At 33.7% G+C, this 13475-nt stretch overlaps 3 protein-coding genes across 3 annotated transcripts; 1 reads left to right on the forward strand and 2 right to left on the reverse strand.

Annotated features, from left to right (window-relative positions):
• Positions 1-5143: 5143 nt before the first annotated feature.
• LOC111689673 lies at positions 5144-5938 on the forward strand. The gene has a single exon (XM_023452143.2). The coding sequence runs from the start codon at positions 5144-5146 to the stop codon at positions 5936-5938; it is 795 nt and encodes a 264-aa protein (XP_023307911.2).
• A 2580-nt stretch (positions 5939-8518) lies between these two features.
• LOC124420889 (uncharacterized protein K02A2.6-like) lies at positions 8519-8878 on the reverse strand. Its single transcript, XM_046955306.1, has one exon. The coding sequence runs from the start codon at positions 8876-8878 to the stop codon at positions 8519-8521; it is 360 nt and encodes a 119-aa protein (XP_046811262.1).
• A 398-nt stretch (positions 8879-9276) lies between these two features.
• LOC111689674 lies at positions 9277-10301 on the reverse strand. Its single transcript, XM_046955308.1, has 2 exons — positions 9596-10301; positions 9277-9548 (listed from the first exon to the last, which is right to left on the reverse strand). Exons 1-2 carry the CDS (start codon positions 10299-10301, stop codon positions 9277-9279), a joined length of 978 nt encoding a protein of 325 aa, XP_046811264.1.
• Positions 10302-13475: the final 3174 nt, after the last annotated feature.

Here is a 13475-nt window from a genome sequence, read left to right on the forward strand (position 1 = left end):
AATTACAAACGGAATGACAAACTTATATATACCCTTCTTACGAAGGTGAAGGGCATAAAAAAGAAAATTAAAATTGTGAAAAAAACTAACAAATAACAACACAAGAAGACTTCTCCTAGAAAAAAAATCAACAACAAGAACAGGTGTTTTATGGCTGAAAAAAGAAGTTCGAGATTTGATTTTAGCGAGAAGAAAAAGGTGAGTGGCTGGAGTTACTTACTTTATTATATATTTTTTCGGGAAATTTGGCAACGTTTATTTTTCTTATTTTGCAAATACAATAAATAATAGCGGTGGATTTTTTTTAACAAAGTATTGTTGTTGTACAAAAAAAGTGCTGCCGAATAATTTTCAACGAAAATAAAAAAGAAACAAACAATAATAATGTGGCTCAAAAAATTTGAAAGTAATTTTTTTAATAAGGTGCGGTGGTTGAGTTAAATATTGGTAAATATTATTAACGAAGAGAGGTGAAAAGAAACAAAATGATAATAAGGTGGCTCTAAAAATAAAATTTTACAAATTTAAGGCAAAGCTTTTTGGAAAAATTATTTTTTTTCTCAATATACAAACGGATATTATTGGTGGAATTTGTCTCTTGAAAAAAATATTAGGGGGCACCAAATTTTCAAAATAAAAATATTTTTTTTTGTTTTTTTATATACATAACGTTTCGCTGCAAAAACAAAATATTTTATATATAAAGAAATTTTAAAGCAACAAATTTTTAAGATGGCGACGAAGAGAAAATGCAAATATGATATTCAACATTTAGCAACATATTGTTCATCATTCGATAAAATTTTACCTGAATCTCTTACGCTATCATTATTAGAAGTTAAACAAACTGAATTAGAAAGAAGGTGGACAAAAATAATTGAAACTTTTGAGGAATATATTGTAACGGGTGACAAAGTAAAAGAAAAACCTCATAGTGAAATTTATTTGAAATACGAAGAGGTTTGTGAACAATACCAAGTTTTAAAAGCCAAAATATTAGACATGATCAGGGATAAGACTCCTGGTCAGAAAACAACGGTAGTTCGTCATTCGTCGGTTAAGTTACGAGCAGTTGAAATTCAACATTTTGAGGGAGGTTTCAACAACTGGCCTGCATTTATGGACATGTTTATGACAGTCGTGGGAAATGAGCCTTCCGTAGCTCCAGCTCACAAATTGTACTACTTGCATAGCAAAACACGGGGGGAAGCGTACCAACTTATAAAGGATTATGAGTTAGTAGATTCTAATTTTGAGTTATCATGGCAGGCTTTAAAGAATCGTTATGAGAATAAGCGCATTTTGATAAATAACCAAATCAAGAAGATTTATGGTATCCAAGCCCCTATGAATGAAACATTGGAATTTTTGAGATTGCTAAAAAATACGGTTAGCGATTCTTTATCAATTATAAATTCATTTCGAGTAGAAGTTCCAAGCAATGACCCTTTTCTTATGCACATTTGTACTTCAAAACTTTCTGAAGAAACTTCGCGAGTCTGGGAAGATTCTTTGAGTAACCACAAGGAATTGCCTACTTGGCAATGACTTAGCGATTTTTTATCAGAAAGAATAGAATCTTTGGAGATATTTACGAATTTGAGAAAACCTTCAAGTAAAGAGCTTCATGCTACAAAATCCCAAACTTTCCATTCCCAATATGAACCTGCAAAGAACAAATTTAGTTGCAATAAATATAAGCAGAATCGTCCATTAATGTTTTGCAAATATTTCAAGTCTTTATCAGTTGAGGATCGAAAAAAATTTGTATACTCAAATAAATATTGTGCAAATTGTTTTTCAACCAGTCCTTATAAATCAAAATGTACTAGTACAAAAAATTGTAGCCGATGCAACAAACGATATCACATTATGCTTCATTTGGACTTTGATGAAAAATCGAAAATGGGTCCAACTTTAAGGACATCGCCCAGTCGATATAGGAAAGATGATGAAAGGCCATCTGGTTCCAGGACTCAAAATATATCAAATATACAATCAGGGGGATCTACAACTGATAGTACTACCGAATTTGAAACAATTCAAACTCATTTTTCTCAACATAAAGGAACTACGATTTTACCTACAGCTTTAGTTCATGTGGAACATCTAGGCGAAACTTTTATTATTCGAGAGTTGTTGGATGGTGGTTCAGAATCTAGTTTTATATCGAAACGTATTCAACAAAGTCTTGCCTTGCTACTATCTCCCAAGTATCTGGACTTGGTGGAACAATTAAATCGCGTCAATCAGATTTTAAGATCAAAATAAAGGCTATTGTAGTCCCGAAACTGGCTCATTTTTTGGGTTCTAGGCCTATACGAATTCACAATTTGCAGGAAATTAAAGGCTTGTGTCTAGCAGACCCCTACTTTTTTAAACCATCAGCCATCGACATGATTGGAAGCGATTATTTACCGTTTATAAATTTTGTTGGTGTGAAGCTTAATGTTGGAAATTGCCTTGAATCAAGAGAGTCCTACTTTGGATGGTATTTATCAGGTCCTGAACCAGTGAACGAGTAATCTCTAACTCAGAGGATTTGGTTCTTCACGAGCAATTACGAAAATTATGGGACCTAGAAGAGGTTGAAAAAAGCGAGGTAGAGAATGAGAGCGATGTTTATTGTGAAAACTATTTTCAGAAAACCACAACTAGACAATCTGATGGGCGTTATATAGTTCGACTTCCATTTAAAGAAAAATATCCCAATGAAATATTTTTAGGTCCATCAAAAAATATGGCACTTGCACAATACCACAGGATGGAAAAAACTCTTGATAAATCCCCTGAATTAAAAGAACAGTATATGAAAGTTCTCCAAGAGTATTTAGATTTGCATCACATGGAACCAGTAGTACATTATGAGCCCAAACATGAAAAACATTCATCATTTTTTCTTCCACATCATGCTGTCATAAAACCCAAAAGTAAAACGACTAGGGTACGAGTGGTATTCAATGCCTCGAAAAAGACTGAAAGTGGTTTCTTCTTGAATGATTGTCTATACCAAGGCCCTACACTTCAAAAAGATTTAATCCAGATAATGCTACGTTGGCGAAATTACAAGTACGTATTTACTGGTGATATCCAAAAAATGTACAGACAGATTTTGATTCATGAAGCAGATCGTCCATACCAACGAATTCTATTCCGTAACACAGCAGACGGTTATGTGAATTCGTTCCAATTGAATACTGTGACCTTTGGGGTGAATAGCGCTCCTTTTTTGGCAATTAGGACTCTACTAGAGCTAAGTAAAGATTGCAAAGTATTGTATCCCACGGCATCCGCTATTTTGAAAAATGAGGTATACGTGGATGATATTTTGTCCGGTGGGCACACATTTAAAGAAGCCAAGCTCAAACAAGGCGAGCTTTCAAAGGCTTTAAAATCAGCAAAAAATTTCCATTAAAGAAAATGACTGCAAATGATCAGTCTCTTCTCGAGGACTTGCCCGGGAGGATCTTCTAGACGAAGATTTTTTGAAACTTGCTGCTTCCAGCACGATAAAAACCCTCGGAATACGATGGAATGCGATATCGGATTCATTTTATTATGTTGTTGATACAATTGAAATTACCCCCTCCACTACAAAAAGAAGAATTTTGTCGGTAATAGCAAGATTATTTGACCCTCTAGGTTGGCTTGGCCCAATAGTCATAATTGCTAAAATACTAATGCAAGAGTTATGGAAGGAAAAATCCGATTGGGATGAAGGGGTATCTCCACTCATACTTACACAATGGAATTCATTTTTTAAGAATCTGCCATTTGTAACAAACATTAAGATTCCTAGATGGGTAGGTTTCTCACCACAGTATCGCATAGAGATACATGGCTTTTGTGATGCCTCAGAGAAGGCTTATTGCGGTTCTATGTACATCAGAACAGAAAGCTTAGAAGGACAAATTGATTGCAAATTGTTAGTTGCAAAAACGAAGGTAGCTCCAATTAAGAGGACTACGATTCCGAAGCTCGAATTGTGTGGAGCTTTACTGTTTGCTAAGCTAATACAATGCAAAGGTACGAACTGCCAGTTCACCTATGATTTATTTTTGTGGACAGATTCGTCTATAGTATTAGGCTGGTTGCAGAAACCACCTAATACATTGAAAACTTTTGTTGCAAATCGTGTGGCCCAGATCGTCAACATTGCAAGTACTCGTCACTGGAAGCATGTAAAAACCGAAGAAAATCCTGCAGATATAGGAACACGCGGCTGCTCCGCCCAGGAACTGGCATATAAAGAATTGTGGTGGCATGGGCCCACCTGGCTAAAACTTCATAGATCATTTTGGCCAACTCCACGTACTTTTGATCCAACAGACCTAGAGGTTAAAAATACTACAACACTATATTTAGAAGTGAAAAGTATTGATTTACTTGAGGAATTTATCGTTCGAAAAGGCGTTGAGAATTCTATGCTATAGAGTTCGATTTATAAACCGAGTCCTTAAAAAACCATTCTCGACCGAAAAGTTTATTACTTCAGAAGAAATAAGCTGTATGAAAATTCGACTCATCTCTATTGCCCAAAAGATATATTTCTGAAAGGATTACAATAATTTAAAAGAAAAGAATTCATTAAGTCGCAAAAGCAGATTGTTAACGTTGAGTCCATTTATCGATAAAGACGACCTTTTACGAGTCTGTGGCAGGCTTAGTAATTCAGGTTTAAGTTACGAATAACGTTATCCGATTATAATTCCAGAAAGGTCTCATTTTGCAAAACTACTCGTTAATTTTAAGCATCGGATCCTGCTCCACTCTGAGCATCATATAATGCTAAGAGCAATAAGACAGGGATACTACATCCCAAGTATGAAAAATCTCATACGAAAATGCATACGTGAGTGTAACAATTTATAAACATAAGTTCCAGCAACAAATTATGGCCGCGCTCCCACCAGAACGAGTGAATTTCTCCCTGCCATTTACTTACACCGGAGTTGACTTTGCTGTCCCATTTAGCATTAAATCCTCCAATCTATGAAATGCTAAAATTATAAAAGGATATGCAGCCATTTTCGTCTGTTTTAGTACTCAAGCTGTTCACTTGGAAAGCTGTTCAGACCTTTCCACTGATGCTTTTTTGGCTTGTTTTGACCGATTTACTGAGAGAAGAGGTCTCCCTAAAACAATGTTTTCCGATAATGGAAGAAACTTTCTCGGAGCAAGTTATGCCTTACTCAAAACCCACAATATTTTCTTGAAGTCAGCAGAAAAGGCTCTAATTGAAAAATACAGCACTCATGGTTTCAATTGGTCTTTCATTCCACCATACGCACCCCATATGGGTAGCCTCTGGGAGGCTGCAGTGAGGAGTATGAAAACCCAATTAAAAAAGATTACTGCAAACTTATCATTTACCTATGAGGTATTTTCTACACTACTTGCTCGTATCGAAGCCGTTTTAAAGTCGAGACCACTGTCACCAATAACAGAAAACACGACGGAAGTTTTACCGCTAACTTCAGGTCACTTACTTCGAGGAGCCCCGATTACTGCTCTACCAGAAGCCCCTGATGAACCCCAAATAGAAAATGTGCCCCTTTTGAAACGATGGGAGAGAATAAAAGCCCTTCAACATATTTTCGCCAGAAGATGGAAAACGGAATATATATCCGAGCTTCAACGGCGCTTTAAATGGCAGAAAGAACGAGACAACTTAAAGCCAGATGATATAGTCATAGTTAAAGAAGACTTTTTACCACCTACAGAGTGGTGGCTTGGCCGTGTAAACAATGTCATTTACGGTCATGATAACAAAATAAGAGTTGCTGAAGTTCGCACTAGAAACGGTACTATTTTGCGACCTGTTGTAAAGTTATGTTTATTATCAACAAATAACCCTAATGATCCACCTAAAAGATGTAACTACATAACTTACCAAATTTCCCTTCATCGAGTAAAAAGAGATCTCAATTGCACTTAATATTTATTTATACTGTACCTATTTCTTTTATCTCTTTCTTTTCTAATCTAGACTACCGGGAAACCAAAATGTTAATTAGATATTTCAGTAATTTTTATAAAAATATTAGGTCTTTATTTAATGAAAATTTAATTTAAATTGAGAATATGAAAATTGTTTTTTGAAATATAAATAAATGACAATAGATTAAAAAACAAATAAAAGTTATAATTTTTAAACAAGCAAGTAGATATATTTATAACATTCCCTCGCACCTAATTGGTTTCCACTCGAGTTTTCTTTCTAATTCTTTCTGAGCGTCTAGGAGTAAATTGTTGTTGGCGTTTTTCACATCGCCCTCTTATGAACATTTCTTGACGATCGATAGCTTCTTGAACATTAGTTTAAGAGTTTGTTTGAATTTGTGGGGTTTCGAATAAGCACTGTCTGAAGTAGTCGGAATTTTTCTTGATGTTTGGGCTGATTATCTGTAAGTATTATGTCTAGATCAATATTTCTAGTTCTTGGTTTGGAAAATTGAGTAGATTGTTGATTATCATTTGTTATGTTCAATCTTGTTTTTATTTGATTTTGATGCCTTTTCAGTACTCCTTGTAATGTTTAAATTAAATACATCAAATTTCCTATCCTATCCTTTATCTCTCCCTCTATCCAACGTTTATTTTCTGCATAATTTCTTACATATACTTTTTGACCAATATTAAATTTCGAATTTGTATCTAAACTATTATGTTTTTTTGGAAACATTGCTGTTAAAATTGTTCGTGGTTGACGTCCATGCAATAGCTCTGCAGGTGATTTGCCTGAAATTGGGTTTGGAGTTGTTCTGTATATTACTAGATATTTATATAAAGCTTGCTCTTGCATGGGTTCTTCCTGACATATTTTATAAAAAGATGTCTTAAAAGTTCGGACAAAACGTTCTGCTAATCCATTTGACGCTGGATGAAACGGTGCGGTTGTTAAATGTTCTATTGAGTTAACTTCGCAAAAACGCTTAAATCCTGATGAAGTGAATTGTGTGCCATTATCACTTACTATTGTCTGTGGCAAACCTTCTATGCCAAAATATATTTTGTGAACCAATTATAGTAGATTTTGTTGTAGCTGCAGACACTTGTCGAACATATGGAAATTTGGAATATGAATCTACAACGATAAGCCACATCTTTTTGAAGAAAGGACCAGCAAAATCTAAATTTATTCTTTCCCATGGTTGTGTTGCTTCTGGCCACGACGAAAATTTTTGTTTAGGGTTTGTACTATTTTCTTGACATATTGAACATATTTTTGATACTTTTTGGAAACTATACATATCTTCTGGCAAGTTCTTTCATTCTGCTTGTACCCCAGTGACCTTCATGTAACATATTTAAAACTTTAGAACGAAGTGCGTTAGGAATAATTACACGCGTGCTTTCATTGTGAAGGAGGAGTACACCCTTCTCTAAGGAAATAGAATGTTTTCTTACAAAATATGGGTGAATTACATTATCCGGTTTGATATTGTCTGGCCATCCATTCATTACGTAATTAGATACAATTTTCAAATGTTCATCTTCTTTAGTGAACTAAGATATGATATTTGCATCAATAGGACATTCTTCTAAAATGGTACTGTAAACTTCGTCAATAAGTAGTATATCCGATTCTTTTCTATCAAATGTCAATGTCATCACCAACCGGCAATCTTGAAAGTGCATCTGCATTAGCATGATGGTTTGTTGATTTATACTTAATTGTATAATCATAAGCTTGCAAAGCAATGGCCCATCGTTGAAGCCTGTGCAAAGTCATAACAGGAAGTTTTTTGAAGGGAAGAAATAGTGTTGTTAAAGCTTGATGATCAGTAACTAATTCAAAGTGTCTACCATAGAGATATTGATGGAATTTCGTAACACCAAAAATTATAGAAAGTGCCTCTTTCTCTATTTGAGAATAATTAACTTGACTGGAATTAAGAGTTTTTGAAGCAAAACAAATTGGTTTCTCAGATCCATCGGGAAATCTATGAGACAAAACGGCTCCAATTCCGTGCTTTGAAGCATCAGTGGCCATAATAATTGGATATTTGTCATTGTAATGAACTAACTGAACTATATTCACAATATCATGTTTCAAAGTCTGAAAAGCAGATTCTTGTTGCTCACCCCAAACGAATTTCACATTCGCTTTTCGTAATTCATTTAAGGGTGATGCAGTTTTTGAAAAATTTGGAATGAACTTGTAGTAATTTATTTTCCCTATAAATGCTTCTAACTCTTTAATATTTGACGGTATATGCATTTGTCGAATGGGCTCTAATCTCTTTTCTGATGGTTTTATACCATCACAGTCAATGGTGTGACCATCATATTCAACTGACGATTTTGCAAAACAACACTTTTCAGCTTTACATTTAAGACCATGGAATTTAAGTTTGTTCAGAACATCTGTTAAATTCTTAATATGTTCATCATTTGTTCTACCTGTTATTATGATATCATCAAGATAAACGGCACATCCTGGAATACCTGCTACAATTTCCTCCATTAAACTATGAAAGATTGCAAAAGCTCTAGAAATGCCGAATAGCATTCGTTAATATTTATATAAACCGAATGGTGTATTAATGACCATGAATTTCTTAGAATTTTCGGAGAGTTCAATTTGTAAGTATACGTCACTCAAATCAATTTTTGAAAAATATTGACCTCCTTGGAGTTTATGAAAAAGGTCCTCAATACGTGGTATGGGGTATCTGTCAACTTCAATTTGAGAATTTAAAGTTGCTTTGAAATCTGCACATATTCTTATAGAACCATTGGGTTTTCTTGCCACAACTATAGGTGATGCCCACTCGCTAGAGTTAACAGATTCTATCACATCGATTGATTCCAGACGACGAATTTCGTTACGACCTTTCTCATATATAGCAAATGGTATGGAATATGGCTTCATGAATTTCGGAACAGAATTTTGTTTTAAACTTAAATTGGCTTTAAATGTTTTACAATGTCCAAGACCATCAGAAAATATTATAATAAAATCTTTACGAACATTATTCAGATATATTTCTAAAGTTTCACGAGATTAATTCTCTATCTGTAAACATTTTTTATTTGGTAAATCATAGTATGGACATTTTATCTCGAACTTCAATTGTTGAAATAAGTCGTATCCAAATATATTAGTCACATGATCAATATTTACTACATAGAGATCTAATTTTTTTCTTTCATTACCTATTTCGACTTCGACAGATATCATTCCTCTTAATGATAATAGTGTACCACCATAGGATTTGTGTACTTTGCTAGTAGGAGTGCACATTGGACTATTTAGTTTTCTATAAACGTCTAATCCAATAAGGGAGCATGAAGCTCCAGTACACTGTTTACACTTGAAGTCTCGATTTCTTCTATTTGACTGATCGAATTTTCTTCAAACGAAGTCTCCAGAACTTGACGAACATTTTGACGAGTATTACTCTGATCAGGAAAACATTCCTTTTGTGAGGTGTTTGCTTGTGATTGACATACTTTCGCTATATGTCCCAATTTATGACACTTATTACATTTGGTTTTATTCTTGAAGTGAAAACATGAAATTTGCCACAACCTGGACAGGACTGAAAAGAATTTTTTGAGATATTAGTTTGTAATCGATTTGATGAACGAATAGCATTAACGTCAGTTGTTAATTCTGTGTTACATTCTATTTCATTGGATGCATTTACAGTTGCTTCGAAAATTGAACAAATTTGTAGCACTTCATCTAATGAAGGATTTGACTTTTGTAGGCAAGCGGATCTAACTTTCTCATGGGGCGTATATAATACGAGCATATCTCTTATTTTATTGTCGACATACGATTCCCTGCAGTTTTCGTTACTACATATGAAACTACATTCTCTTGCAGCTCCGCGCAATTCGGCAACCCATTCAGCATAACTTTGATTTGCTTTCTTTCTCATTTGATTATAAAATTTGAATCGAGCAGCTAAGATATGTTGCTTTTTCAGGAAATGTTCGTTTAAAGCACTTACTAATTCCTTGTATGATTTCTCTTCAGCTTTTCCCTCGAACAATTTTTGCAATAGTTCTAATATATCAGCTCCAACCCAACTAAGAAAACATGAACGTTTAGTATCATCACAAGATATGGAGTTTGCTTTAAAATAATGTTCCATTTGAAAATGATAGGTAGACCATTTGTCCAAGTCTGTATTAAAATTTCCAAATAGTGGTATTGAGGGTGCGGTTTGGTTTTTAGAAACTACATCTTCCATTACAGCCTTATTCTGAGCAAGAATTTGCGTAATAAATTGTTGATTCGATTCCTGGAATTGTCGAATTATTTGAGACAGAGCGTTCACATCCATGTTTAAGTATTATATTTAAAGGTCTTCCTCGTCGCCAAATGTAATTAGATATTTCAGTAATTTTTATAAAAATATTAGGTCTTTATTTAATGAAAATTTAATTTAAATTGAAAATATGAAATTTTTTTGAAATATAAATATATGACAATAGATTAAAAAACAAATAAAAGTTATAATTTTTAAACAAGCAAGTAGATATATTTATAACACAAAATGTCATATCTGTGGTCTAAATCACCCTTTAAAGTACTGTCGCAGATTTAAAGAATGGTTATTGCCTTAACTGTCTGGCCTTTGATCACTCACGTCAGTGGTGCACTTCACGAGAACGTTGCCAGTTTGAATATGGTCCCAACAAGCTGTGCAATGCTAGACATCACACAATTCTACATCGTGAAGAACGGGACCGAACGCGGCACGCTGACAATTCCAACATCAAACCCAATCAAAAAACCAATTCCGAACCTATTGGAATCAAATTCGATAGACAGTTATGTTACGCTATCGAGACAAGAGCCTACTTGGCTAATTCAACCTCCGCTGGTACGAGTAAACATGAACCATCGGGGATCGAAAATGTATACAACCTTTGTAATCAATCCAAAGGTAGAGAACACCTATGTTTTAGCAGAGGTAGCGAGATGGCCACCAGAATTTAACTCAATAACCGATAAGCAAGGAAATCAGTGCGGTCTTTTTGTTTTAGAGCCCGCATTTCCACATAAAGAGTCAGATGAAATTATAGTCAAATTACCTATAAAGCCATATCTAGATGTCAACATATCTGGGCCCATTAACGACAGTGCGTTCATGATGCATTTTAAGCATTACCACCCTCTAGGACATCCATTCTTCAATACCTGGCGAGAAGTAGATGGAGTACTTAGTAGATATATTGCCCAGAAAATTCTCTCCAATGAAGTTGAAGTACCATTAGAAGACGGGCCCTGTGCTCAAAAATCCAAATTTGATTGTATAATCTATGGTCCTTGGAAAGGGTGCATTTGCCATTATTATTTATATACAAAAAATAATATATTTACATTATTATTTATAGTGTAGATGAAATTTCCATATTTACTCTTTTTATATTTTCCTTTTATATTCATTTTTGTACTCATTCTTATTTGCAATTACATTATTTTGTTTTTGTTTTAATAATCCTCAGATCTCAACCTTTATGGTTTTTAGTTTTAAGAAATTAAAACAAAATTGTTAACTTATCTAAAGCAGCAAGAGGCTGTTAATAAATTTAATAGAATTGGAAGCTTTTGGTGTCTTTTCTCCCACAAGGGAATTTGATCTGGGATAAGCAAGCTCCCCCAGTTCTACAATCGGCATGTTTATTGGTACAGGTTTAGAAATGCGGTAATTTAAGGCCCCGATATGGTTGCAAATATCTTTCATAGTTGTCATGTTATTGCAGTCGTTTATATATCTTTAATAATTAATGGCATAATATATTTTTAGAAAATGTCCAATTGGATAGATCGGTTGAATTATTTTCCCAGGTTTAAAAAGGCGGTAGTTTGAGGTTCCGATATGGCTGCAAATAACATTGACAGTTTTCACGCTATGACAGTCATTTATCAATCATTTTAAAGCATTATGATTGCACTTTAATATGATATATCATTTGTAGCATAATGTGTATTTTTAGAAATTGGTCAATTTGATAGATCGGTAGAATTATTCTTCTATGTTTAATAAACGCAGTAATCTGAGGTTCTGATATGGTTGGTATATTTATTGGTACAGGTTTGGAAATGCGGTAATTTAAGGCTCCGATATGGTTGCAAATAACTTTTATAGTTTTTATGACATAGCGGTCGTTTATATATCTTTTTATTGCATTATAGTTGCCATTTGTTTTGGTATATAATTTGTTGCATAATATATTTTTAAAAAATGGCTAATTGGATAGATCGGTAGAATTATTTTCACAGCTTTAAAAACGCGGTAATTTAAGGTTCCGATGCGAATAACATTGACAGTTTTCACGCTATGACAGTCATTTAGGCATAATTTTAAAGCAATATAATTGCACTTTAATATGGTATATCATTTGTAGCATAATGTGAGTTGTTACAAATTGGTCAATTTGATAGATCGGTAGAATTATTGTTCTATGTTTAATAAACGCGGTAATCTGAGGTTCCGATATGGTTGCAATTAACTTTTATGCACTATTTTAAAGCATTAAAATTGCCATTTGTTTTGGTATATAATTTCTTGCATAATGTATTTTTAGAAATTGGCCAATTTAAAAAGGCGGTAATTTGAGGTTCCGATATGGTTGTGAATAACTTTGAAAGTTTTCATGCTATGACAGTCATTTATGCATCATTTTAAAGCATTATGATTGCAATTTAATTTGGTAAATCATTTGTGGCATAATGTGTACGTCTAAAAAATGGTCAATTTGAAGGATCGGTAAAATTGTCTATGTTAAAAAATATGTTTAAAAACGCTGTGATTTGAGGTTCCGATATGGTTGTAAATAACTTTAACAGTTTTCATGCCAAGACAGTCGTTTATACATCATTATAAAGCATTACAGTTGCACTTTGTTTTGGTGTATAATATGTGGCATAATGAATTTTTACAAAAATTGGATAGATCGTTATATTTATTGGTACAGGTTTAGAAATGCGGTAATTTAAGGCTCCGATCTGGTTGCAAATATCATTTATAGTTTTCATGTTATTGCAGTCGTTTATATATCTTTTTATTGCATTATAGTTGCCATTTGTTTTGGTATATAATTTATTGCATAATATATTTTTAGAAAATGGCCAATTGTATGGATCGGTAGAATTATTTTCACAGCTTTAGGAACGCGTTAGTTTGAGGTTCCGATATGGCTGCAAATAACATTGACAGTTTTCACGCTATGACAGTCATTTATGAAACATTTTAAAGCATTATGATTGCACTTTAATATGGTATATCATTTGTAGCATAATGCGTATTTTTAGAAATTGGTCAATTTGATAGATCGGTAGAATTATTGTTCTATGTTTAATAAACGCAGTTATCTGAGGTTCGGATATGGTTGCAATTAAATTTGGCAGTATTCGTGCTAGGACAGTCGTTTATGCACCATTTTAAAGCATTAAAATTGCCATTTGTTTTGGTATATAATTTATTGCATAATGTATTTTTAGAAAATGG

The sequence above is a fragment of the Lucilia cuprina genome, chromosome 2 (genome assembly GCF_022045245.1).
Source record: "Lucilia cuprina isolate Lc7/37 chromosome 2, ASM2204524v1, whole genome shotgun sequence".
In the NCBI taxonomy this organism is placed as follows: domain Eukaryota; kingdom Metazoa; phylum Arthropoda; class Insecta; order Diptera; family Calliphoridae; genus Lucilia; species Lucilia cuprina.